Raw genomic sequence first — 27731 nt, 5'->3', positions numbered from 1 at the left:
AAAAATATAAAATTTTAATAAAGGCTACATCTCTTAATTACAATAATTATTGTACCATGTAATTTTCCTTAAATGAACTCTTTATAATGCATAATTTACAGTATAAGTAGAACAAAATGCCATGGCAAAAGTCAGAGTATAAGACTTGTAATAAAAGGCATAAAATATATTTATACATAAACCCCTTTCAAAAAACAAGGGACAGCTTGAGCCCTCAATATAGGGCGACACACGGCGGGGTCCGTGCAGGTACAGGTACTGTACTGATTTAAGTCAAGCACTAGAGATAGTGGATTAATACTCTTTTGCCGTACGATATATACAGACGTATAGTACAAGGAACAAGGGCAAACAGAATGTACACATTAACTTAACACAAAAACCCGAACGTCAAAATGAAGGGGTCTGGAGGAAAGGGTGCTGCTAGGTCTTCCCACAACTGCTGGCCTCTCTGCGGGGCAGGGGGCTGGATTACAGAACGGCTGTGGTCCAATGATCCATTAAAAACCAAAAAAAAAAAAAAAAAAAAAAAAAAAAAAAAAAAAAAACCTCAAGAAACTCCAAGGACCTGTTACTTCAATCACAAAGCACAAGCGTGAACCACAAGGAGCCAGCCGGCCTTGGCCACTGCGTGGGGGGGCCTCGCTGGCTGGGAGCTCCGGGAAGCTACAGGATGACTCTGGGCCCCCCTCCCCAAGAATGCTCCCCACCCCACCACACCCTCTGCTACCACAATGGATGCTCCCGGCTTACATGGCAACCCCCAAATGGCGGTCATGTGGCAACCCAAGTCAACCCTCAAGACCCTGAGCAGCCTAGAAAGAAAAATGCACCGATTCTGGCTGATGGTGGGGCAGCATCTCAAAAAGCTTATCTTCGCTTGGAGAGACACGGGGCACGATTCTTCTTTGAACGAAGCAATCACGAGTGCACTCCTAGCTCAGCTCCTAAGTTTAAGACAGAACGATTACCTTCTCTTCCCCTTCCGTGTTCCAAGCAGCATATCCATAAACTGGGGGTGGGGGAATCAATTGTTCAATAAATATCAGTAAGGATTCCTGTCCAGGTAAGCTATACAGTTTCTTAGTTTATGGATTTCAGAGCCCTAGGAAGTCCTCTGTGATGAGGGCGGCCTCTTGAGTACAGTCTGCACCTCCAATCGCCAAGAGTGGTCATGGTTGTAATAAATAGTTCAGCCTTTTCTTATCCCAGTACCCAGCTCGTGAGTCATGAAATCCGACCTCCCCCCACCCTCCCGAAGGCCCAGGGGCCCCAGACTGTGTCTTCTTCATTGGTTTAGTTTTCCTTCAACATGTTTCTGTGGCGGCCGCTTGGGTCCGAGCCCGTGGCGTGGGCGCTGGCGTCCTCGGCTCCCGAGGCTGGGCCAGAGGCTCAGTCGATCCGCTCCACTTTCCCCAGGATCCTGCCTTCATACATCGGGAGCACCGTCTCGTCGTCCCAGACCTCCTCAAACACAGCCCCACAGGCAAATTCGTCGCTTGCTTTTTTGAAGTAATACCTGAGAAGGAAAAGCAAAAAGAGCACTTTGGTAAAACCACATCTTGGAGTCTGTACAGAGGATGTCGACCCCGAGGACCAAGGTCCAGAGAATTCTGCGACAGCCAGTGGCCGATCAGCCTGTGCCTGGGACTGAAGAGGGGGCTCAAGTGGGCAGGCCTCGGGTCACTCGGGAGGCCAGCTGGGCACCCGGGGAGCTGCAGCATGGAAGGGTGTTTGCTCTGGGGCTGCTGTCTGCTGCCCAGATGTGCTCGCTGTCACCTGACACATGACACTGAAAAGCACAGCTGGCGGAGGTGAGAGCGGGGAGACTTCTTTCTCTGCCTTTTACAGGAGGGGGTGGGAGGAAGGGCAAAGCATGTGTGGGGTTCATTTGCTACAGCGGCCACAGCGGGAGGAGGAGGCCCTCAAAAAGACATGGACTCAGCCATCCTGGGCTTGGAGAAGTCTGCGGGAGGCGCTTCAACCAGCCCGTTAGTCCGCCCCGACACCTGGTCCTTCCCACCCTCCGTATCCGAGGGGGCAGGTGCCTGGCAGGGCCACAGGGTAGGGGTGGGGCGGTGTAGAGCCTGCAGAGGGCAGGCCAGCCCAATCTCGCTCCCCAGGCAGCAGACAGCTCAGGCCCCATCCTGCTCTGCTCTGCTCGCCCAGCTACCCCTCCCTGGTCAGACAGTAAAGGCCGGTCTATTAAGCCCTTAGATTAAAGGTTCCTTTTATCCCACCCGGCCTCCTTTCTTCTAAGGCAATTTAATTGTACGGACACAAATGATGGGCCTTTCTCAGGGGAGCTGCTTTCGGAAACAAAATTAAGCAAAGGCCTCTTTCTTCCCTGTCCCCAGCAAGGGTGACACCCCGGTGGGTCGCCCTCAGGCCTGCAAGCTGTCATCTGCGGCCCGTGCGACCAGAGAGGGTCCGCCTCAAAGATGTCACAGTGTCTCAGGCTAACGTGGTTTTTTTTTTTTTTTGCTTTTCTCTTAAAAAAGAAAAAAAACTCCCCTTGGTTAAGAGCTAAATTTTTTTCTTCCTTAATGAAGGCATGCCAAATACTTTCATAGGAGATAAGGCTAAATAAAGTGAAACAGCTGGGTTTAGTCAAGGTTCTTTGTTTTGAGCATTCCAGCAGGGCTGAAATGCTGGGGTGACCAGCATTGCTCCAATGGGTCAGTGGTGGAAATGCTCCATATCGAGGGGGGATGCCTGGGGCTGGGGGTTCGGGAGGAGATAACGGGAGAGGCGCCGGGCAGCGGAGAGGTGGGCCATGGGAAAAGTCACTTTTCCAAAGAAGAGGCTCAAACCTAGTGGCCATCCTCAGCCCCCCTGAGCCCCCAGCTCCAAAGCCCTGGGCTTCGCTGGGTCGGACAAACACGCCATGGCCTTTCACACGCTGCAGCCTCCTCCAGAGAGGAGCAAGGCAGTGCTCCCTCGGCCCCACCCCCGAGACTTCAAACACGCAGCGCTGCCCTCATTTTCTCCAAGAAACGGGCTTTTCCGCTGCAACATGCTTTCTGTGGCAAACTCTGCTTTCTTCTGACATCTGGCACCAATAGCGTCTGGCACGTCTGGAGGGGCCGCTCTGCTTCTGAACCTGTGCCATGTTGAGATTACTCAATGTGGTCTCCCTGCCCCTCGCTGGCCTTGTCACGGGGGGCTGCAGGGGGGCCAAGTGAGCACCCACCCTGCCGGGCAGGCGAGGCCTGACGCCCTGTGTCCTCCCTGGCCCAGGAGGATGCCGCACCCAGCTCCAGCCTGGTGAGCCAGGCAAGCGAGTGAGATAAGGCGGCTGGGAAGGGCCTTGCCACAGCCTGATCCAATCAGCCAAGAATTTGAGAGTGGGCCATTTGTGAGAGTCTTTGTGCATGAAAGAGGAGGCCGGAGCTTCAAAGCCAGGCTTATTAAGTGTGCCTTAGGAAAAAAAAAATCAGAGCCAGATGTGGCCAGAGTGGTGGAGCAAAGAACCTCCCCAGCAGCCTCTCTGCTCAGTGCTCGTGGCCCTTCTCCCCTGAAGGTCACCTGAAGGTCACCTGCCGTTCCACTAAGTCCTGCTAAGTCCAGCCGAGTCAAAGCTGAGATCAAAACGAATCCCTGGAGGGGCACACTTGGGTAATTAGTTTCATCTTGTGTCTCCATGATCACCAAAAAACCCACAGAAGCAGCAGCAGCTGCAGTGCAGCCAGGCCTGGTCCTCAAAGGCTTTGATACCTTTCAGAGTGGCCCCTGCCCAGGTGTAAAGGGAGAGATCTAAGCCGGCTCCACACCCAGCTCATCAGTCACCCACAGGGTCGCAGCCTGAAGCCCGTCCCTCTGCCTGCGAAGGGCTGCTTGGGGCCTCAGTCGCTCCCAGGGGAGGCAGCCAGGAAAGCCTGCACTAGAAAGGGGGGGGGGGCGGGTCTCAGACCTGCAGGTGGACAACCCGGGCCCAGGAGCCGATGCCCACCTGGCAGGGGGCTAGGTGTGATCAGAGCCTCCACTCCATGCCTGGTTCATGGCGGGAGGGGTTGGATGCTGTGCGTGGGGACATCTCACTCCCTTCTCCTTCCCCTGGGCCTGCACACCGCACCCGAGATGTAACTAACTGGCCCATGGAGAGGGGCAGGCTGGACTCTGGAAGCATCACCTGCCCCAAGTTACAGGGAAAGTGACCAAGAAACAGCCCAGCGCCCCTGCTTGCTCTCAGTCTCGTCCACCGGGCAGCAAAAGCTGGGCCAGGTCCCCAGAGCCCTCCCGGGGCTGCTGCCCTATTTCTCTGGGTAGTGGGGGAAGGAAAGGGTGTGAGCAAGACCAACGCCTCCCAGAGTGCCCCGAAGTCCCCCCCTCCTGGCCCCTCTCTGGTCGCAAGCCAGGGAAGCAATTCTGGAACTTGGTTCTCAGCAAATAAGCTCCGGAGCAGGACGAAACTGCAGCACTCTTACCTATAATTTCCCTTTTTGCTGAGCTGCTCTTTAAAGTGGCCCAGGGTCAGGCTCTGGGCCTTTAGCATCCTCCTGTATGGAATCTCTTCTCCGCAGAAAAAGTAAGTGACGACCAACTCACTGGCCTGGAGCACGTGGACACCCGCCAGCTTCTTTGGCTCTTTGTGGCTGAAAAGAAGGACGGGACATGTTCAGCATGTGAAGGCAGCACATGCATGTACACACGCATGCGCACGCACGCACACAGAGGGTGGGGTGGGGGCAAGCTCTCCAAACACCGTCTCTAGAGATCAAGTGAGGTTGCAGCTGTAAGCACAAAGGGGTACAGCACCCCAGATCACAGGGGCAGCCACCTCGAGGGGGATATGTCCAACATCTGATTTGTGTGGAGCACCCAGGAAGCGAGAATTCCCAATTGCTGGGACAGAAAACAGGTGGTACAGAGCAGCCTCTTTCAGGCTGGCACAAGTGGGGTGCTCCCCAGTCAAGATGAGAGGAGACACTCTCACAGAGCCCGGGGACCCGGCCATCGGGCAGTGCCACAGATGCCCACAGGGCATGAACTCGATGCCACAGGCCCTGGTGGGCAGAGCCCGCACTCACTTCTGACTGCCTGATTTAGTCTGAATTTTTGTGGAGTGACTTAAAAAAAAAAAAAAAGCTGCAGGTCAGGACAGCTGGCAGACTGAAGGTCAACCAATTCCAACAAAGGGCCCAGGGCAGGGGCTGATTCAGAACTGCAAACCCAGCTCACTGACGAAGATGAAGGGGCCACAGAAGCAAATTTTCATTATTTAGACCATTTTCAGTCTCTGTCACAGCCTGCCTTTCATACGCACCATCCTGAGATTAAACTGAGCCCGGGCGCTCTGTCCGCTCTGCAGGCGCGAAAATTAACAGAAACAATTGTGCCGGGATGGGGAAGGACAGTCTGCTTCCTCCAAGCCAAGCAAGGCCGCCCTCTCCCTCCCCAAGTCCGCGGTGGTGGACCGTCGCCCTCCGGCTAGTGACAGGTTTGCAAGCAAATGGGGACAACTTATATGCACTTTGGGGTCCCTTCATCCCCCTGCTATCGGCTTCCCAGCCCCGTCTGCATGAACGCGCTGGGAGCCCTGAGCCTGCATCCCTTGGGAAGGAGCCCTGGGCACGGGTCTCAGCGCCTGGCTCGGCCCAGGCGGGGTTGGCAAGATCCGAACTGCCGGTTCTTGTCACAAGCGGCCAAGTCAAGGTGATTGCATAGGCTAAAAAAATGCTTTCCAAAAACACAACTCCAGAGAGTGAACGCAAACCGCCGGGCGGGTCTCGGTGAGGCCAGAGACACTCACTCTTCTGAAGCCGGGCTTGGGTCGGAGGAGGGCGTGGCTCCTGTCTGGCCAGTGGCCGAGGGGGTCCTGTCCCTCTGCTGACTGGCCTCGCAGCACCTGAGGACACAGCCGAAGGATTCAGAGGTCAGCCTGCTGCCCCCGGGACAAACGGGGAGCAGCCAGACACGACTCCCAAGGAGACACGGACCCCACTCCCACCCCTGGAGACCCACCCGGGTCCTGGGGGCCTGGCGGCTCTAGGCGGGGACCTCTTGGAAACAGGGACCCCGAACTCCGGGGGAGCCCAAGCCAAGGGAGGGTGCCCGTCGGCGCTGTTTTCTCCCAGGCTCGTCTAACAAATGAGGCCAACAGGACATCAAGGAATGAGACTTGTCAGCAGTGACTGAAACTCAAACTCCTACTTCTGCACAGTTTGCCCAACTAGCGGATCCTGGTTAGCTCCTCAGAAGAAACACAACTAACGGGAACGAGTTCTAGTGGCTGGAAAGGGCTGTGGCCAGGAGCACCTCCTCTTCCCCGGGGCGGGGGGAGAGCCCCGGGCAGAAAAGGGCCCCCTCCAGCAGCAGGCCGGCCTCGCCTCCCGCCTCCCTGCCCGCCACTCACCGCTGCTTCGAGGGCTTCGACACCTCGGTCAGCCTGCGGCAGGCCTCCTCCAGCTGCGCCAGGGTGTTGGGTGGGGCCAGGGGAGGCATTGCAGGGTCCTGGGTGAGCGGGTGGGCGCGGGGGGCGGTGCGGGGGTGCCCGCTGCTGCCGCCCCACAGATGGTGCCGGCCGGCTCGCTCGGCGGGGGACGCGCGGGCGGACTCCGAGGGGTAGGCCTTTTTGGCGCTTTGGACACTGAACAGGGAACGAGGAAAGAGCAGCAGAAGGAAAGAAACTGGGTTAGAAAAACTGGAAATTGTGACTTCAATAGAAACTCCTCTACCCTGCCTTCAGAGGGCGGGGAAAAATCACTCTAACACGCACAGGGGCGTTGCCAGAGCCTGGCATTTTTGTGGTCTGCTCAGCCCAGCGCTTAATATTAAGATGGCAGGAGCCACGGCCAAGCTGTGCCGGCCGCCTGCAGGCACCGCCGAGCCCGCCACCCGCGGTGGTGCTGCCCGCGCCGGAGGCAGGGGCTTACCTAGGGGGCTTGTTCTGCTGCCCGCACTCAGGCATCCACTGCCAGGCATCCTGTGACCTGTCTCCTGCCTTCCCCGGGAGCTGCGGTGCCCCTACTTCTTCCCTGGAGGGCAGGGCTGTGCCCGCTTGGTGCCTGTCCCATTCCACCCAGGCAGGGTGCTGCTTCTGCTGCCACTGCGGGGAGCCCAGAGCCACCCAGAGACCCACTACATCTCTGGGCCTCCAACTGCACAGGTGGCAAGCTGGGGGGCGGCTCGAGAGACCCAGGCTCCTGGCACTGGCACCCCCGCCTCCCCGACCCGGGCCTCCCTCCTGGAACCTGAACGCTGGGACCCCACCTCACACCTGCCCCGAGAGAAGACCCCGCCAGCGCCAAGGCCGCCTGACACTTACGCGAGCTGCTCCACGGGCACGGGCTCGGGTGCCTTGGGGTGGCTCTTGCACTTGGGGTAGCAGTAGTACTCGGGGCCCCAGGGCAGAAGCAGCGCACCCTCTGTGCGGCCTCCACCTCGATCTCTTCCTTGGTCTTGGGGAGCGCGTGGTGGTGGATGTAGTGGTGGTGGACGTGCTTGGTCATCTGCTTGGTCACGAAGCCCTTGGCTCCGAGGAGGGGGCAGCCGGTGGACGAGGGCGCCGCGGAGGGCAGCTTGCCCGCGGCGGGGAGCAGGGGGTGGTACTGCTGCTGGTGGTGGTGGTGGTGGTGGTGGTCCGGGGAGCGGGAGCGGGGGCTGTAGCGGCCCAGACCCGGAGACTGGCAGCCGGGGGTCTTGAGGACCCTGGACAGGTGGTCATCCAGGATGGTCTGTGGGTCCTCCTCATAGCTGCTGGAGGGCAGCAGGGAGAGGGCGTGCTGGGCGGGGCCCCCTTCCCTGGAGCTCAGCGCCAGCTCAGAGCCCTCCTTCTCTTCATCCTGGAAGGGAAGGCCGCAGAAGGGGAGTGATCTGGGAAATGAGAGGCCGCCCTCGCCAAGGGAGGGGCGGCGCCATCTTGCAGAGGTGGCACCTCCCAGTGCCAGCCGGGGAGGGGGAGGGGCCGCGCCAGCACTACCTCTCGGATCTGCTGCAGCCGCTCCTCCAGGCTGTGCCGGCTCTCCATCTCCATCTTCAGCTTCAGCAGCCTGGTGATCAGCTGCGCCGCGAAGGTGGCGGGTTCCATGGGGGTCATCTCCTTGGGCAGGCGGTGGGTTCTCTGCGGGGCGCGGGGAGGGAAGAGCAGCGAGTGTCAGCCGGGCCGAGCCGGGCTGCGGGCTGCGGGCGGGCAGAGCACACTGGTCGCCACGGCCCGTGCTGCTGCGGAGCTTTATGCAGCGGCACCGCGGCCTCATGGAGCGCCATGGCCTCCGCGGCGCTTGCCTTGGGCAGGAGCAGTTGGTCGCACTCCGAGAGGCCAGGCTTGTTCTCTCTGTAGTACAACCAGCCCATCAGTAGCTACTCTGAAGTAGAAAATCTTCAAAGACTGTTGTCAAACATCAAAAAAAAAAAAAAAAAAAGGCAGCCCTCTGAGGGGGGAGGGGGGAGGCCAACTCAAGGAATCAAAAATAGAGTCTAAACAGAAAGGGAGCTGAAAATTAAAAAAAAAATAAGATTGGAAGGGAGGTGGGGGTGCAGGTTGGGGGGGGAGAGAAGGGGGGAAAGGGGAGTCAAACGGCCTGGATCAGAAGACGTGGTAATTTATTTCCTGGCCGCACACTGTGCACCTTTGAGGCGGTGTTGTCTCAACACCGCCCTGGATCTCCCTCGCTTTCCTCCACTCCCTCCTCCCCGGCTCTTTGTACAGAAAATGAAGAAAGCTGCTGCGGGCTAGTGGCAGAACACTGCTGAGTCTGGCTGCCTGCAGCCGATCTATCAAGGGAGAAGGGAACATCTCCAAATCAAGTGCAGAATATAAAGAGGCGCAGGGACGCCTGCCAAAAGCAGCAAACAGCGGACCCCCACGGCCGCCGCTGCCGCTCCTGTCCGCTCGCCCCCCCACCTCCCACCTCCCTGGCGCTCTGCCGCCTCCTTCCTGCTCTCCCTCTGGCTCTGCTCCTCTCCTTGGGGTGGGGAAGGGGCAGGAGAAAGCCCACCTGCAAAGGCCAGCACGGCCCCCGGATGCACCGGCTTCACCAGGGCAACCACTGTGCGGGGGGCGAGAAAGGGCCCCCCCATAGGAGATGGGGTCCTCACATGCTCTGGGCAACGCCCCCCACCCCTCCTTCAAAGCACTGCCTGATGGAGAAGTCCGTGGTGAAATCATCTCATTTACCAGCTTGGGCACCAGGACCTTATCAATGTGCCTACCACCCACTTATTGCCCCAGTGCAAAAGAAAATTATATATATGCAAACATTAAATTGCCAGTACTGTTGTATTTGGGGGGCCTGCTGGAAGTCCCCAGAAAGGCAATGTTAATATGCTCATTTTATGACAAGTTTAAGTCTGCCTGGGACTCTGAGTGGACCTTCGAAGGGGATCGGCCCCAGCAGCAGTCGGCACACAGGTAAGACGTGGGGTTGGCGTTTCTACACGCAACATATCCGAAGGCCCCACTGGGTCGCCGACTCTGGTGGGGAGGAGTCAGGCCCTGGGTGCCCGCTGTGACCGGGCACTCACCCCGCCCTGAGCATCAGCTTCCTGGCAGCTGGGCCTCAGAGTCCTGCGAGAAGCCTTACTCTCGGAAGGGAACATGCCGGGGGTGGGGGGGGGTCCCGAGTACTGGCCACGTGCCGCCTGCCCCCCCTCAGGGCTTGGGAATAGAAGGGGAGGCCCCAGAAAAATCCCTCACACCAGGCTGGCCCCTCCTCTCAGTCACAGGAAGAGCTGATCCAAACACTTCATTCATTCTGCATTTATTAGGTGCAGCTTCAACAGCAGGTACCTGGCCAAGTTCTGGGGTTGGAAAGAGACAAGTCGGAACAATTGCCCTCCAGGGCCTCAGAAGTCAGCGGGAGAAACGGCCAAGTAAACAGATAAAAGGACGACAGCAAGGACCAAGCTGTGCCGTCCACACACCATGGGCAGGGGCCTCTCAAAGGAGGCAGACATTCCTCTGGCCTCGTTCGTTCACATAATTGACAGGCATTTATTAAGCACCTACTATGTGCCAGGCCCTGTTCTGGTTTCTGTGGATATGGGTGTTAACCAAAGAGACAAAACTGTCTGCCCTTGGGGGGACTCCATCAAGTGGAACCCCTGTTTGAGGCAAGGCCAGTCCCTTTGCCCTTCTAGGTTGCTGGGAAGGAACTGCTTTGGTTTTCTTGTCACAGAGTTGCAGACATGCACGGGTTCAAGCAGGCTCACCTGGGCTGTTTAAACACAGGACCCTGCTCAAGGTCACATGCCAAGGAGCCAAGCAAAGGCCTCCTGTCCATGCTTCTCTTCCCTCCTGTCCCCGAGTGGACCCCGGGCACCCCTCCTGGTCCCTTCCTCTTCAGGACTCCACCAGGCTGAATATGACCCCCTCCCACCTCCCAAATGTACTCACCGGAAAATGAGGTAGAGACACTTGGCCATTGGCCTTGACGCTGCGATGCATTTCTCTCTGGAGCTGCTTCTTACTCCCCACGCGGTAAGGAGGGATTCCATCTCTAAGGGGAAGGAGAGGACATCACGCTCAGGGGCTCGTGAGGAGGCCGTCAGCACAGGGCTGACTCACAAGCCCTCCCGAGCCCCTGCCAGCCGCCGGGCCACACGCCTCTCCGGGAGCGCGCCGCCCGGCCCGGGCGCCACGGCTGTTCCCATGGGGAAAGCGCAATCCAAGGCCAGATTGCCACACGTCCTGCCCATCAATCATCTCGGGAGGCCTGGCTCCCTCTCAGACACAGGAATGTCAGCTTGGAAAGAGCCCCTGTCTTGGGTTGTTGTTTTAGAGCCCTGAGCGAAGGCTCCCATTTCACAGGTGCCCCCAGCAGGAGACGGATTCTGAGGGTGTCCTCCCCAACCGTCTGTGATGGCCACAGCAAAGCGCTCCGAATCAGGAAACCAGGGCCTCACGGGCCATGCCAGGGGCAAGTGTTTCGGGTCTGGGACCGAGCCAGAGGGCAAGCCAGGCAATGGTGAAGGTCAGGGTGATTCTCCCACAGTCCACCTTCCAGTCACTTAAAGAGAGAGCCCCCTACTATGTGCCACTCATTAAAATATTTAGGGGCCTACTGTGTGCCAGAGCTTGTTCTAAGCACGGAGCAAAAGACATTCAACGAAGGGGATAAAAATGCGACGAGATGGACCGTGTACCCCCATGGGAAGGCACAATGGGAAAAATTTAAAAGCAAAACCTGTAGTAAGTAAGAAGGTGGTAAGGACGACACTGAGATACACTGCAGGAGGGGGGAGGGAGGGGGTCACAGGGTGGGGGTGGGGGCGTTGATGAAGTGTTCCTGAGAAGGTCACCTTTGGGCAAAGATCTGGGGCGGTGTGGGGCCCTATCCTTCTTCATATTAAGAGAAAAATAAGTTAGTGGAAAAGTTTAAGGAAAAACCCTTCCACTCCCACAGGCCTTCACTAAAAACATGACCTAGAGTTGCTATGATATTTTGAAAGAGTTTGTTCTTGAAAGCAGCTGAGCGGCCAAGGTGTGACCCTTCCCACAGATGTCCCTTCCGGAGGCCACTTTCTAACCAAAGTCTCCGTGTTCAAACATTCATACACTGAATCATGCTCGGAGGCTGCAATTATTGAAACTGTTCGCCTGTTTCCCTTTTCCTGGTGTTTTTTTGCTCGTCATAGGTTGGGAGGAAGGGAAACAACTCTGGCTCATCGGCTGTGGGTGGAAATCAGCGCTGCCTAAGACACCTGGGCGCGGCCAGGGTTACCTGGCTGACCTCCCGTGCCTTATCTAGAATGACCCATAACTGTAAGTGGCTGCCGTTTTCCGGAGCTCCACTGACCTAGGCCAGAGACGAGGGCAGCTGATGGGAGGACGCAGGTCATAGTAGCTGGACATGTCCATCTGTGTTAGCCAGACCTTGGCTAGGCCCACGGCAGGCGATGGTCGAGGGCCCAGGGGGAGAAGAGAGAGCACACTGGGTGCCCATCCCAGGGAACGGCTAGCCAGGGGTCAGGGCCAACGGCCACTGTGGGGAGCTGGTCAGCTGACCAGCCCAAGGCGAGGACAGGACTACTCCTCAGGCTGAGGACAGCCCACCCTCAAAGGCCAGGAGGGATCCAGGTTCTCCATCCAGAAATGGACGGAACCACCTGCAGCTTATTTTCCAAAACTCAACGTTTTCACCTTGGGAGAGTTTACAAGACACCAGAGAAGCCCCAGTTCTCACCAGCATGCCTGGCCTGACCAGCAGCCAAACTCCACCGGGAGTGACTGCTCCAGCCCAGGGCGGCAGCCCCCGCGTCCAGCCTCCCTGCTGGGGTGGACAGGCCTGACGCACGGGGATCCCCTCCATCCCCAAGCCCAGTGGACTCCAGACAGGTGCCCCCATCCCAGACCTGACAGGGGGGGCCCGGCTTCGCAACAACCTGGTCATGGGGGTGCCACTGCCCCTGACATGCTCGAAAAGTCAATGGGAGATTTGCCCTCCTGGCAAGTCCTCCCCACTCAGTACTCACTGGTTACGGGTGTGCCACGTGGTTCAAGAGAGAGTGGGTGCCCCATTTTCAGACCAAAAATGTCACCTAAAGTCTGGGGGGCTCCCACAGCCTGGGTCTCCTGTTGGCCCGTGCTGCTGCCCACAGCCGTGAGTGTCCATGCCACCTTGGCCTGAGCAGCAACTCTCCCGGAGACACTTGGGAAGAGTTGCTGGCTCTGCTCTGGCCTCTTCCCAGCAATCTTGGGGGGCAGGAGTCAAGTAGCCCATGGACCCCGGGAGAACCCTGTCACCCTCTCTAAGACTGTCCTTATCCATGGTCAGACTTTTATACTTTTTCTTTTTCCATTCAAGGCAGAGGAAGAAAAAGAGAGTGGGGTGAGGTTGGTATATAGACATGAAAGGGGGCGCAGGGAGCAGGTCACTGACAGATTGAAGAGTTACAGATCATTTTAAGCCCCTCCTCCCGCAGCCAACCAACACATGCCCCGCTGCCCCCGGGGGCAGGTGAGTGACCAAGGGCAGGAAAATGACCAGGGCAGAGAGGGGGAGCTTAGAGTTCGCTGAGACTCAGAAAGGCTTAACAGGCGCCTTCAAGGAAATGTGGTTTCCATTCCAGCCCCCCCCCCTCCTCCAGCCAAGAATCTTCTTCCAAAACAGCCCCTCATTCCAAGAGGAGGCCTCTCTTCTTTTTATTTAGCCTCTAAAAGTCTATGATCAGTTTCCTGGCTGCTCAGAACTGTGAGCTGAAGAGCGCCAGAGCCTGGGTCCCTATACGGTCTCCTTTAATTATAAACATTTTAGCTAACGAGAGCCCGCTGCCGGGCCCAGCTGTTTCTGGGGAGCACGGGTTTTGAAGTGTGGACTCCACTTAGCTGCCATTTAAGCCGAGCCAATTAGCTTAGCCTTTTGACTCCGCCGTGCCCAGCCGAACCTGAGTGGCGTTTTCCGGGTGCTTTGAAATAGCAGACCCCGCACATGCACCCACGCGCATTTTCATTTGGCGGCTGCTCTGAAGGCGGCCTCTGATCACTGCCGACATCAAACGCCTGGTTTGTAAGATAAGGTGATATTTGAAGTTCACGCAGATGCTTTCCCTGGTGTCCAAAGCCAGCCCATAAATAAGACATAAGGAAATAAAAATAAATAAACTAGCCCATGCCATACTCTGTGTGAACTGCAGGGGCTGCACCTTGCATACATTTCGGGGCCTCCAGAGCATAAGCCACCTATGGTGCAAGCTGCTCCCCCTAATGCAGAAGAGCAGAAGAGGCCAGGCCCCTGGCTAGTGACTGAGCCCCACTATCCCAGGTCTCCCCATGGGGCAGCTACACTTGGGCCACAAAGGCCCTGTAGTTTGTGATATCTGGGGGTATGGAGGGCCCCAGTTTCATCCTCCTGGGGCTAATGCCTGGGAATGGCCCTGCAATGCTTCTGCCCCCAGCACACTAAGGATTGGGGTTTATAGGCCTTTGCTGCAAGTCTGGTAGCTAACTTTGCAGGAAAAAAAAAAAAAAAAAAAAAAAAAAGAAGCAGCCATTTCTTCCGAGAACGCATGTTTCAGAGTAACAGGCTCGTAAAACAGCCTTCTCGGAGGCCCGCTATGAAGACCCAAATCCCCAGCCATCTTTTACAGGCCTTCTGACTTCACGGGAAAACAGAAGTCAGTGTTGGCTGTGGGAAAAGGCAACGGTTTCTTTAAAGCCCCTGCCTAGGTACCTCCAGGCCCAGAGCAGCTCCCTGCAATCACCAAGTGCAGGGCCCTCGCCTGACTCCTACCCAGGCCTCCTGGCCTCTTGCGAAGGCCCCGGGGACTTAATTGGTTCTGTCGCAAACGAGAAGATTGCCTCCCCGGCTTGTGTCTAATGAACTCCAACCTTCTGGAGTCTATTGAAGGCCGCCTGTGACCTCCCACTCCCCTTCCCCGCTGCCTCTGCCCTGGACTCCCAGCAGCGCAGCCGCCCTGCGCCCCAGCCCCGCCCTGCCCCCGCCCAGCCCCACCGGCCATTGTGACCAGGAGAAACAGCCAGGGCTCTTTTCATGCTTTATGGGGCGCTCCTATTCACTTGTTCAAGGAAATTTCAAAGGGGCCTGCTACCCTCTTATCCCCTCTAAGCTTCCCCGGATGAACAATGGGCTGAAAGCGATTCAGTTCAGCTTTTCATCCCCCACACACTTTATTTCTCGCTAGGCTCTCTCATCTGTGCGAGGCCCACAATTGGCAGAGCTCTGAAGAGGGGTCTAATCCCAGCCCTGGGAATCCCAGGAGACCCGCCTGACCCTGGGCTCACCACAAGCACCCCAGGCCAGCTGACCAGAGGGGGCTGGCTCAGCCAGGGCTTTCAGCCCACAAGGCTGTCAGGCAGCAGAGCAGGGAGGCCCCAGGGACCCCCAGTGGTGGGCACCCCACGATAGCTTGAGATGCAAAGACACCTCTAAGTCCCAACATACATCCCATCTAGTGGGCGCTTGGTCTGGAGACCTTGGATGCCCCCCCATAGGTAGCATGAGGCAAACAGCCCTGGACAAACAGCTGCCAGGGGTGGACAGGCCTGTGCTGATGAGATGTACTCCCAGGTGGTATAAATATGTGGCGGCCCACTGCGATGGCCGGCTCTGAGGACCTGCCCATGTGGTAAGGCACCCAGGACTCTGAGCCTCCCAGGTGCACCCTCTCGGCACTGGCACCCTCACCCAATTGAAGGCCGCTTCCCCATGGGAGGGGCTGACAAAGACCTAAGAGCATCCACCATGCCTCACAGACAAAGCTGCGAAGTGAGGGGACTTGTCCTTTCCTGTCTCTATCAAAAATAAAAGAAACTCAGAGTGGCCCCAAGGTCTACTGTCAGCTGGTCCTGTTAGCACAGCACGTGCTGGGAACAGGGGAGAGGGAGCGGCAGGCACAGGGCAGGGGCCTCTGACATGACTGGCTGGAAGGCCAGGCCTCCCTTCCTCACCTGTGAGTCACCGGGGAGCGCCCACCCCACAGATTGGGTCTTGTGAGGCTCAAGCAGAAACGCAGAGAGGGACTACACCCAATTATCTCATCACAACCCAGAATAACACTTCAGTGATGCCGACTGACATGCAGGCTAGGGCCAGGAAGCAAGCCAAAAATAGTCTCTAAGAAACCTAAACAGACGCCTTCTAGTCTCAAGTAAACTCCACTTGACTGGGGAGATTCGCTCAATGGCCTCGCTGCATTCCAACTTACTCTGCTTCTACACATAACGCTGATGCCCAGGCCCTCCCCAAATTAACACAGGCCGGAGCGGTGCTGAGAAGCCAGTGGGCAGTAGTAAAAATGACAGTGGGCCAATGACAAAGAGAGAAAAGGAAAAAACTAGTTAAAAAAAAAAAAAATATGTGAGGGAAGGGCAGAGCACGTGCAGCCTCCTGTGCTGTGAGCTAATGCCACAAGGTAGTATGAAAACACACCTTGGTTTGGTCAAGAAACAAATTGTGCCTTGTCTGGGACTGTTCAATACAGACCAAAATGTAACTGTTTCAAGGATTACGTCCATGAAAGGATCACTTTTCCCAAGGATGGCTACGAAAGCCCTCTTGCTCCACATTGGGTGAAAGGTGTGTGCCCTCACTATTTTTACCAACGCCAAAAATGTTGCAATTCTACCAGAATGGAACCTTTCACCCTAAGGATCTCTCTGCCTTGACTAATAAGGGGATCTGAGGTAACCCAGGAAAAGCCACCAGGAAAATCAATAGTGGCATCCCACACCAAGCTCAGCCACTCTCCTTCCAACTGGTTCCATGCCACAGGCCAAGCGGTCGGACACCAGCCAACTGAAACCAGATAATTTCAAACAAACCGGGAGAATAGACAGTCGGTTTTAGGAAGCTAAAAGGAACAAGCTCTCCATGGGTGTGCCAGAACTTACACCACTCAATGGGTCTGCCTTTCAAAACTGTTCCCTTCGCAGGAGAAATTCCTAGTCCAAAACATTTGTGAGGAAGTCTTCAAAGACTGTTTTGCGAACAAGGATTCCTCACAGGGGGGCTGGGTGGGAAGTTCTTGGGGAGTTTGGGCCAAGTCCAGGCTCTACCTCCCTCAGGTCCCCTGAATCAGAATCTCAAGGGAGATTCAGCACCCACCCCACTTAGGGGACTTGGCATCACCATCCTCGCAGATCACCATGCATGACCTCAGAGGACCTAGAGCTCAAAGCATGGCCGCTGCCTGCTGGTCTGCTGACCTCACACCACCCTGGGGACTCACCTCGCTTTCAGAAGCCAAAGTCAACCAACTGCAAGAGATCTGAGATCAGGATCGACTTTGGCCAGAACGCGCCCCCCCCGCCCCGGCATGGGGCAGGCATGGCGCCCAAACACTGCTGGACACGGGCATCAGCACACATCCTGAGGGCGTCACACACAGCGGTGCCCCGGAGGATGCTGAGGCCCTTCAGGAACCAGGGACCCTACTGGCCGCCCATCTCCCACCCGTGGGCTGGGCAGGTGGGGCGGCTGTGTCGAGAGCAGCCAAGCCATGCTGCCCACGGGGAGGGTCAGCAGAAGGCCCGTTAGAGACGGGGATTTAAACTCAGGGACTCGATGGGGAGTCACCTGAATCTTTGACCTCACTGCAATTTTCTCCTGCTCAGGCAGCATCCAGCTTTCCTTTCAAGGCGCTAAGCGGACCAGTAGCCCAGACTTCCTCGTGGCCCTCCGAGGGCAGCACAGCCAGCACTTCCCTCCCAACACACGTGCACGGGGCCCAGGGGAGGACAGCTGGGGTCGGCCCGGCTGGCCAGGTGGGTCACCCTGCTGACCAGGGACCTGAGCGGGCCCAGGATACTCACACGCTGCTGTCCGTCATGGACATGGAGTCGTCCGTCAGCGCGTCGCTGGAGATCTCGCTGTCATTGGCGCTGGTGGCCGGCGCAAAGACGTAGCCGGAACCCACGTGATAGGGGTTCGCAGGATCGCTCCTCTTGAAGGACCTGCAGGAAAGGACAACCTCGTGTGGTCACCGACCTGCGCCAGAGACCCAGGGTGCCATCCTACCATCTGCTCCGTGCCATCCTGGGCGGAAAGCGGGGACCACAAAAGGGAGGCCTCCTGAGCCCCCCACATACCCTAGGGGAAAGCCAGCTGGATCCTCTGTCCCCAAAGTGGGGCCTGCCCAGGACAGAGGAGCCCAGAGGCAGCCCAGGGGAGCCTTTGGGGGTCTGAATTCACCCGCCCAGAGGAAGGAGCGGGATTCTGTTCTAGAGGGGAGGTGAAGGACAGAAAAGGGAGTATGAGTCAGTGGAAATGAGGTGTTTTCCCCTTTTGCCCCCCATACCCAAGCCTGCATCAGAGGAACACAATGTTGGGGGCCCAGAATATCGAAGCATCCCAGTCCAGATTCATTTAGCACCATCCTGAGACGCAACCACCAGGGCGGCCTCCTCCTTCCAACCCAGGCCCTCGGTGATGGGACAGATATGCCCAGGACAATGCTTAGGGGCCTGTGCCACCCAGAGCCGGCCTCTCCGGCCCTGCCCCCACCCAGGCCTGCCCTCTCCCAGGCTGGCGGAGTCCGGCAGGATTAAAATGAGCAGCACAGCTGTTTCACAGACAAGTCCAGGCCCCTCCTCCGGGGTCTCCTGCCCTTTTGTTTCAGTGGCCTCTGCCTCCCCATTTTGGCCTCTTGATCTCCTCCCAGAACAACCAGTGTGCCTGTCCCCCGCAGGGCCGCATTCCTCTGTGTCACCAGCCAGGGCTGAAGGGGGTGAGGGGGAGGGGAACGGGGCTGCTGTGGTCAGCCGGCTACAGGAGGGGGGCCGGGAAAGACCCTGGCCTGCTCCGCTGGGCCCACCAGACCCAAGCCAACTGAGAAAAAGTCAAGTGGAAGGGAAGGGTTAGGGTTGAGAAGGGACACAGCCTCGGGCCACGGTAGCCATGACGACTGCCTGGGGCTGGCAGTCAGAGGGGCCCAGGAAGGTCCAGGCAGCCTCTGCCAGTGAGTGCTTGCCCAGCTCCTACTCATTGCACCCCGGGTGTACCCAGCCCAGTCTAATCTGGCACCTGCGCCTGGCGGGCGTGCATATCACTAAAAGTGGAGGGGGCACCAAGAAGGGTGTACACAGGGTTATCATGGGGGCCAGGCCTGCCCAGACATCCTCGTGTCTCATCCTCGATGCTTCCTGGGGAGAAGCACTGAGCCCACTTTACTGACGGGCTATGTGGCCCCCAGGCAAGGAGCAGGAACGAAGGCTGGCAGGATGGGGTGCATGAGGCAGCTCTCATACAACCCCACTTTCCACCTCCTGAGACCGAGACAAGCCTCATGTTTTAAAAAGCGCTCAAGAATCAGAGGCAGGAAGGGGCCTGGTGTAGGAAGTCCTGGTCTAGCTTTGATGAAAGATGGCTCCCTGGGACAGGTGGGAGCAAGGCAAACCCACAGATCAGAACTGGAGATAACACCCAGGACAGGGGAGGACAGAGTAGTGGAAAGCGCCCCCACCCCAGGCTGGGGCAGAGGGGGTGGGGCTCTGCAGGGGGGAGGGGGCGTGCCAGCAGGAAGATGTTGGTGCAGGGGTCTTCATTGAGGGCAGCAAACAGAGCTGGAAGAGACGGTCCCTGACTTTACAGAGCTGGCACTGTAGCTGCCAAGACAAAGCCAACCAGAAAAGTGATCTTCCAAATCCCAACATTGTAAAGTCAGAATGAGCCTTGGAAATAATGACCTAACGGAGTCCCCTCAGTTTGGAAATGATAATAAAGACCAGGAGCCACCACTGATGGAGCAGCAGGGCCAGGTCTGTGCGTCTCTTCACTGCTGCAGCCCCAGGGCACAGTAGGTGCTCAGTTAATGCCTGCTGGCCAGTCCTCTCCTTCCACCCTCTCGACCACCTGAGCAGGTAGAGGAGCCCCAAGTGGGGGCCACAAGTCTTGCTGGGGGCCACCCGCTGCAGACTGGACCACCCGGACCCCGTCTGGACCGCGACAGGGCTGGACATCAGCAGGGACCACTGGGCAGGCGGGGACACAGAGCCAGATGTTCAGACTGTTAGCGACATGGAGTGGGTGGAGACTGGGGACGCTTGGGCTCGTCCACACCTGGACTGGCCCAATACCTGGACAGAGACCTTGACCTGGCACTTGGCCATCCTGGCAGCGCTCTCGAGTGTAGAGAGGGAAGATGTCTCACCACTTCCCAGGTGAAATGCTTCATCGGAAATCATGACCATCAAGAAAGGTGACTGACTGGTCCCATGTCCTCAAGGTGGGACTGCCAGACACCGGGGCTGGAGAGAGGACCAGAGGCGCAAAGGCAGGGCAGCTGGTTTGTTTGGAGGAGGGAGAAGACATCTCCAAGCTGCCAAGGAAGCCCAAAGGGCAGAGGAGGGCCCTGCTGACATCCTCTCCTTCACTAAAGGCAGAACAAGAATGGAAACAGCCTCAAATGTCAAAGAACAGGCACTTCCTTGTGCTGAGTGGGTCTGTGGAGGGGACAGAGCAGGTCACGGCATGTCTGTCCACATCTTTAACATGGCCCAAAGTTCCCAGCCACATGGGGTGCTGCACCCTCAAAGCAGGATGGACAGGACAATGTCCTATCTGCAGGAACCAAGTAATAAGTACGTTCTGGAAGCCTGTGCTGTGCCCAAAGATCCAGCCTCCAAAGATCAGGGGGCTGTGTGTTGAGGCTAGTTCAGGTGGGTGCTCTCCAAGGTCATGGGGATCTCCACCTGAAAAGCACACGGTTCAAACAGGGCCATGCGCCTGAGGTTCCCCAAGTGGCAGGGTAACTTGTGGGGAGTCACAGTAATACTCCAAAAACCCAACCACCGCCGACAGGTGGTGTCCTGTGCCACGGGACTATAAGCTCCCTGAGGGCTGTCAGGAACCAGGTCTGTCCTCTTCACAGGAGCCTCTCCAAGGTGGAGGGCAGTGTGAGCTTGTGAGGGGGGGTTGGGGGGAAGCTCAGACCCCACCCCACCCATGAGCCCCCTTCAAGGCCAGGACCATCAATGGTTGACTGAGCCGTTTTTTAGTCTACGAGACCGAGCACAGGATCAAAAAAGCCCAAGGCGGCCGTAAATAGCAAACTCTTTCCCTCCCTTCGGTGTGTGGTATTAACAGTGTCCCGAATGCAAGGGTTGTAATTCGCCCTCTACAGGGAGAAAATGACTCAACAGAAAGGCCTCCCTCCCCAACAAAACAGCGCACCTCGCTCACACCCCAGTGCGCTTGGCTCTCCTTGTTTTGACACATGGATCCCAAAATAAACTCGTCTCCCTCCACTTCCAAAATAGAGGGCTACTGTGTGACCGGTAATTAAAAATGGGAGACAAGGCTCTGTGCTCAGCCGACTGCCATCGAGTCTCCAGAGTGCCCAACAGTCACGACCTGGCCGGGCAGGGGAGGAGGGAGGCCGGCTGCAGGGAGACAGCAACTCGACTTAAGAACCCACCCCTTGGTCAAAATCGCCACCTAATTTTTAAGAAAACGGATTAGAGCTGTTTTCTTGTGATGACTTAAAAAAAAAAAAAGGAAAGAAACTCGACCAGGCCACGGTAATTGTACCCAGATGCTTTGATTATTTCTTCAGGACCGCTGCGCTCCCAGATGCTGTGGGGTTTTGAATTCCTACTGCGAGGAGGGCCTCTGGGGCGGACTCTGCACCGGCTGCGTCCCCAACCCGGCCGTAACTTCACCACGCAAAGGGGTCTCAGCTGTCAGGCAGCAGCAGAGGCTCCTGGGCCCTCAGGGTCTGGGGTCTCTCCCCCCACCACTCTCCTCTCTTATCTTGATGAGATGAGGTGGCCCCTGCCCCCGCCCCTCCCAGGAGGGCGGAGCAGGCACACAAGAGTGGACAATAGGGCTGACCTTTGGGGTCTCTTTCTGGTCCCCTCTCAAAACAATGCAACTTACTAAGTTATGTGCTGCCCAGGCCCCGCGGCTGGGCTTTCCAGAGGCCCTCTGACAATTTACTCACAAAGTTACCGCCCAAAAGGCAATGCTCTCTTCCTGGAGCTGTTTTCTAAGGCAAGATCAAGGGGCATTCCTGGGGTGAAGGGCCTGAGACTCAGGCGGGGCCGGGGGCCTTGGAAAAACAGGCAAACGTCCACGTGCACCCAGCACATGGCCACACTCTGAGTGTGGCACGCTGCTGCTCCCGGCGTATCTCTCCCATGGCATCATTTTCATTGATAATTGAAAGCCAAGCTCGAGTCCAATGGCTTCACACAGAAATGGGCCTCATCAGCCAGTTTTTTCAGGCAACAGGAAGCTGGGGAGCCAGCAGAGGGCCATCTGCTGGGCCAGGCTTGCTCACGTGAGGCCCCAGCACAGGCCTGACGGGAGATGCAGGAGACCGTCTGGGCAGGAACACACAGGGCCAGCCAGGAGGGCTTGGGGGTGGGGGTGCAGGGAGGGCTCTATGCATCCAACTCTGCCTCCTCCTTCCCAAAATAAACGCCGGGCTGAGCGCCTGATCCTGCGGGCCCCTCGCACACCTCCACTCCCCGGGTAAGTGTTTGTGTGCTGGGGTTTTACACGTGCCTCACCGACAGGTCACTCCTCCGGGTTATTTATAGAGCCCATCCGAAGACTCGGCTTCCCACTCAACCACTTGCCAACCAGAGTCCTTCCCTGCGAGGATAATTCCTGCTCTTCCGTTCCAACTGTTTATATTAAACCCAACACCAAATGAGTAAGGACACAAACAAGTCATTAAAAATGAGGACCCGAGGTGAGCACAGGGCTGGGGGGGAGGGGTCAAGCTGTGCTTGGGGTACCCAGCTGGTCAGACCGCCCCTCAAGGGCTAATGGGGGTGGGCCCTCCAAGACACTCAGGTTTTCTATCTCATTCATTTCAATACTAATTAATAAGTTCACTCCAAGGGCCAGGTACTCTGAGTACCTGGGGAGCAGCAGAACTACCTGGGCAGACTTCAAGGGTGCAACAAGAACTCACTGGACAGACTTTAGTTCAACAAGTAGAGAAAGAGGAGGCACAGGAAGGGGGGCTACTTTACAGTTTTACCAAGAACCTGGGCTAAAAGACAAGAGTCACTCTTTGAAAGTGATAGCCCAACCTGGTTGCCCTTCACACACCTGATTATTATCATCATTGAGGTATACTAATTAAGATGCTTGACGTCTGCTCAAAACACTTCCCTCTACCAAAAGCTTTCATGTTTATTATTCTGATCTTAATAGCACCCTATGACATAAACAGAGGGATGGTGCCCACTCCTTCATTCCACATGGGGTGCAGAAAGGCTTCAACAGGGAAGCAGTGGACAGGCTACTGAGCCATTCAGGACACTCCCGCAACGCAGCATACATACACTTGAGTATCTTTCATGTTGAAAGGAAATTTGAATCGATCGAAAAAATGCTCTTTGGCAAGGCCAGTGAAGACACGCGGGCTTCACGTGCTGCAGGTAAAATATGTGGTTTCAACCCCCCGGTGGGAGGAAAGCACATGGGAATCTAGTTTGGACACTCGGTGAGAGACTGATGAAAAGGAGTCACTGTACACCAACGAGGCCCACGGTTCACCACCAAGACGACAATGGGAACACAAAGGATCTTTGGCACCTGCCTCCAGGATCTCAAAAGCGTGGCCAGCATAACAGACAAGGTGAATGCAGGTAACAGCCCAGCTGAGAGCTCTGGAGAGGGAGGAGCATACCGAGGCTGCATCTCCACTGCCCACCCACAGGGGGAGGAGCCCCTGCAGGGTCTTGCCTGGCCAGGGCTTAGGATTTACTGATAACATCCCAGGCCACCCAGGTGCAGGTGCTACTGACAAAGGTGACACTCTGGATCCTGACACTGGGAGACACAGAAGCCCCCCCTGGAGAAGGCCCCCGGTGAAGCAGCCTTCCCACAGGCCCTAAGTTGTCTCAGCTGTCAAACAGAGAGGAGTCCGGCCGAGGTTTACCCAAATGTTCACATAATGCACCAGACAGAAGCAGCAGGTGCCAAGTGACTGCCCAGCCACAAAAGCCCAAGCCAGTATCATCCTCCAAAACAACCAGAAACCATAAGCTTAAAGATGCTGAAACAACTCCTTAGCTTGATCCTATGTGTTCCTGCAAAAACCAATTGGAGGCCACCTAGGGGTAGACCAGATGTCTTTCGAGTTTGGGTTGCCGGGTTTCCAGGGCAGTAAGTGTGCCCCCTGGTGGCTGAAGAATACATCCTTCCCTGGCTGCCAGCAGTCAGCAGTCAAGTCTCCACCACCCCGAAACCCCTGCAGGGTTAAACTCAGAGCTGGCTACTCGGCCCCAGCCCTCCATCCCTCCATCCTGAAGAGATACCCGGAGGCCCTCCAGCGAGCAGGCAATCTCCACAGATCCCCTGTCCCCAACACTGGGAGAAACACACAATGAATAGCAAGATAAGCCCTTCAGATAGCAATCAAGTGCCCAGCCACAACCTAGAATTAAGAGGCTCATTGTCTTTTTGGTATTTGGAAGGGGGAAGCGAAAGAGAAACATTCTAACAGGTCTGAAGTTGCCTCCAAAGGTCAAGAATCGTAAAGACTTGGATGGCTGTTTGTCTTTGAAGCCTCAAACAGAGAAAGTCCTCCAGGGTCCCAGCGCTTTCTGGCCCCGCCCTCTTTCTCCATCAGGACCAAGCAACAAACTAATCAAATGAGGTCTGACCCTCCGGCTATAAGCATTTAAAACCTAGTACCTAAGCATATACATATGCTACTCATATTCGCCTCTACACGTACAGACACAGACACTGACACACCTAAATCCATACATTACATGTGCCAGTAAGCAGAGCAGTAGTCTCTGGACCTAAGGGTCCTTCGTTCGGAAGTCACAGGGCCTGCCCAAGTTAGGAGAGTTTCTTGCTGGGCAAACAGCTAATTCTACAAAGAGCATCACCAGCTCCGTGGTTGAGCCGACTGCTCTCATCACAGCACAGAAGTTCAGAAGGCTCCACTTACCCCCATGTTCAATGGGTGCACACTATTTCCCGTGCCTCCAGCACAACCCAGCTGCCTTCCTGGCCACATTAACGCCACTCTACTGATTAGTGGTGAATGACCCCTTCCCAAGCCAGCGCTGAGTGTATCTGGTGACTCAGAAGCATCAAAAGCTGCTGTCCTCTCCTCAACCCCTTCTAAGGCTGGCCCAGGATAATAAGTAACCCGCATTAATGAATACTGCTGGCCACTGTTTGAAGTCAGCCCTGGCAGACTGCAGGTCCTAGCTGTGTGCGCATCACTTTCCCCCTTTAAACAACGAAAGAACAAGATCAAAGGGCTCACGGCCAGCGGTCCCAGCTCCGGGCAGACCCTCGTGCGCCCAGGCAGCACATCCATCCACCACACCCCGCAGCCAGCCCCCCACCCCGCTTAACGTAAAACATCTGCAGAGTCCAGCTCATCCGCCCACCCCTGCCCGGGCCTTACCTGTATCCATTGTCAACAGCCTCTGTGGACCGCACGCTCGCTGTCGCCCTCAGAGTTTTGCTGGACAAGCCAACCACAGTGGGTGAAAGTTTGCACTTCAAGTCGGCACAAGTCCACTCCTCCTCTTCATTCAAGGTGGGGAGATAGCCACACACCACCTTCAGGCTCCCCAGTCCCCCGTTACTCATGTAAGCTGTGTTTTCTCCCCCACTCCTCACATACTCGAGGTATATATCAGAAGTCAAAAACATCTGGTAGGCATTTTCCTCCATCACCGCCTGGATCTCGGTCTGTGCCTGGTCGAACATGATGGAGTCGATCTGCTGCTTCTTGATACCATCTCGAATGTAGGTCTTGGTGGCGGGTTTCAGCTGCTTGGAGACGATGCTGTTGTTCTCGATGTACCTTTTGTAGATTGCTTTGGCCACTCGTAAAGTTTTGGAATCCTTCAGGTTCATCAGCCTGAACCCATTGCAGGCAAACCAGAAGTCCAAGGTATCCACGCATTTCTCCCTCTCCAGGAAAGTCCGGAAGAGGTAAGCACCGTCCTGATCGCCCAGCAAGGACAGCAAGGACTTGGACCACCTGGTCAGAGGGGAGTCTGGGGACGCGCGCCCCTCCGGCTCCCCCAGGCCATCCTCGTTGCGCCGGGCGTTGGAGGACACAGGTGTGGGCTTGGCGGCCTGGCCTTTGCCCACCCCAGGCTGGCAAGGCGGGGTGTCACCTTCCTCCCCGGGCACCGGGGGTCGAGGGGCATCCTCGCGGAAGCTGCTGCTGGGGTCGGGGAGGCGAGGCACCAGCACGGCGCTGCTCATGGTGAGGGAGTTCTTCTGAGTTCGGGGATTTTTTTTCCTCCTTCCAGTTCCTCTCAGCAATCAGCGTGGTCTCTCTCTCTCTCTCTCTCAAGTCAGCAGGGGCTCATCTGAGCCTCCTTTCTGGAAAGAGAAGTAAAGGGGGAGGTAGGGAGAGAGAAAAGGGTATTGATCTAATCAAAACCAGATCTACCCAACATCAAAGCAAGAAAGTAAACAGGCTTTTCAACTCCTCAAATTCAAATCAAGCAGCCCAGCTATCTGCGAGGTGCTCATCTAAAGTATCACACGCAGCTTTTCCAAAGGTGAAACCCGAGCTCCCGGCACCAGGGGGTGGGGTGGGGTGGGGTGCGCTGGGGGAGGGGAAGGTGAGAGGTGGGGGCGGAGGGGCGTCCGAGGTGTAAGACCCCACCCTCCCCGACCCCGCGGGCCCCGGGGCGGGCCGGGCAGCTCGCGCCTCGCCGCCCCCCGCCCGCCCCGGCCCCCTCCCCGATAGCATCAACCCCAGAGACGCGCACCGGCCCCGCCGGGCTGGGTGCAGGTGAAACCAATTTCGGTAAATTTCCCCACTCGGCTCCGCGCACAGATAACTCAGCTCCAAACGTGCCCCTCGCCTGCATCTGGTTCCCATTCCCCCCGCCCCCCCCCCCAGCGCGCCCCCGTCCCACTTCTTAAAAATTCAGAGGATCCTCAACCCAGAAGGCAGCCCGCCCAGCGCAGGGCGGAACGCGCGCCCCGACTCCCAGCTGGGGAGCGCGCCCCCGCCCCCGCCAGCCAGATGTGAGGTTCGCAGCGCCCCCGCCCCCCGCCCCGAGCGCGGCTCCGTCTACACCTCTGCCTTCCCCGCGCCCCAAAACCAGAAACCCACTCGCTCAGACGAGCCTTTGATCTCCAAACTTTGGAGGGAGCGGAGAAGCCGCGGGACCCGCCGCCCCCGGCCGCCCCCGGGAGCCGCACACCCCACAAAACCGGATCCGAAACCGTCTCGCGCTTCCACGGGCTGTGCCAAGAACCCCAAACTCTGCTGACCTCAAGCCTGTCTCCTTCTCCCCAAAGAAAAGTCTGATCTCACCAATAAACAAGCCGCCTTCCCTAGCACCGAAAAGATCACGCGCGGGGGAGCCGCGTGGGCCGGGGGCGCCCGCGAGGCCCGGGGCTGCCGGGGGGCGCGCGCGGTGCGCCCCCGGGGGCTCAGGCCGCCGGGCCGGGCAGCGAGGCCCGCGGAGCTGCGGGGCGGCCGGGAGCGCCGCGTCCCCGGCGCCGAGGAGAGGTGGGGCCGCCCCGTTACCTGGAAGACGCCGGCGGCCCGAGGCCGGGCTCTCATCGCCGCCGAGCCCCGCCGGCCCGAGCCCCGCCCGGCTCCGTCCAGAGCCCGAGCCCGGGGGGCTCTCGCGGCGCCCCGAACCCGGGCGCGGGTCGGTGCCGGCGCGCGCTCGCCCGGGCGCCCGCAGGAGCCGCGGCCCGGCTCAGAAATGGCGACCGGCCGAGTCCCTGCCTCTCCGCCAGAGGAGCCGGCGCGGCCGGGGGCGCGGGGCCCGGGCGGGGAGGAGGGACGCGGGGGACGCGGGCGCCCCGGGCTCGGGCCGCTCCAGCGCGCAGACTGAGCCCCGCCAGCGCTCGCGGCCCCTAAGCGCGCACCAGAGAGCGGGCGGGGGAGGCGGGGCGGGGGGCGGGGGAGAGGGCGAGGGAGGGGTGGCGGGAGGGAAGGGGCGGGGAGGGCGGGCGGGGGGCGCCGCCACCCTTTCATCCCACCTTCCCCAGCCCGTCCCGGGCACACTCGGCCCCGGCTCACGTCCGCAGCGCCGGGGACGCGGCCCCCGCGGGTACCTGCCCCGCTCGGGCCCCGCCGCGGCCGCCGCGCGCGCAAGTCTGCGCCCCGCGCCCCCGCGCCCCGGCCGCCGCGCCGGGCAGGGGGCACCGCGCAGGGCGCGCGGGCGGCCAGGCGGAGCCCCCGAGCGCCGGGCGCGGGGCCCGCCGTTCCCCTCCGCGCCCGCCCGGAGCGCGCCCCGAAATAGCCGGGCTGCCAACTTCAAAGGGCCGCCGGCACATCAAAGCGCGCCGCCCGCCGCCGCGGCCTGGACACTCACCAGGGATCCGCGCGCGCGCGCTCCGCGGCGAGCCCTCGCAGGCGCC

The 27731-nt window shown here is 58.0% G+C and overlaps 1 protein-coding gene across 1 annotated transcript; it reads right to left on the bottom strand.

Moving 5' to 3' along the window:
- On the bottom strand, positions 1–27731 carry AXIN2 (axin 2). Its single transcript, XM_037491435.2, is given in 11 exon segments — positions 1–1519; positions 4428–4595; positions 5753–5848; positions 6356–6589; positions 7268–7340; positions 7343–7784; positions 7922–8062; positions 10337–10439; positions 17213–17353; positions 24787–25721; positions 27686–27731. Coding segments are annotated over 10 exon segments (2340 nt in total). The 5' UTR covers positions 25602–25721; positions 27686–27731; the 3' UTR covers positions 1–1392.

The sequence above is a fragment of the Talpa occidentalis genome, unplaced genomic scaffold, assembly GCF_014898055.3.
Source record: "Talpa occidentalis isolate TD23 unplaced genomic scaffold, MPIMG_talOcc4v2.1 talOcc4.7, whole genome shotgun sequence".
NCBI classification, from domain to species: domain Eukaryota; kingdom Metazoa; phylum Chordata; class Mammalia; order Eulipotyphla; family Talpidae; genus Talpa; species Talpa occidentalis.
This window is presented reverse-complemented; position numbering and strand designations above follow the sequence as displayed.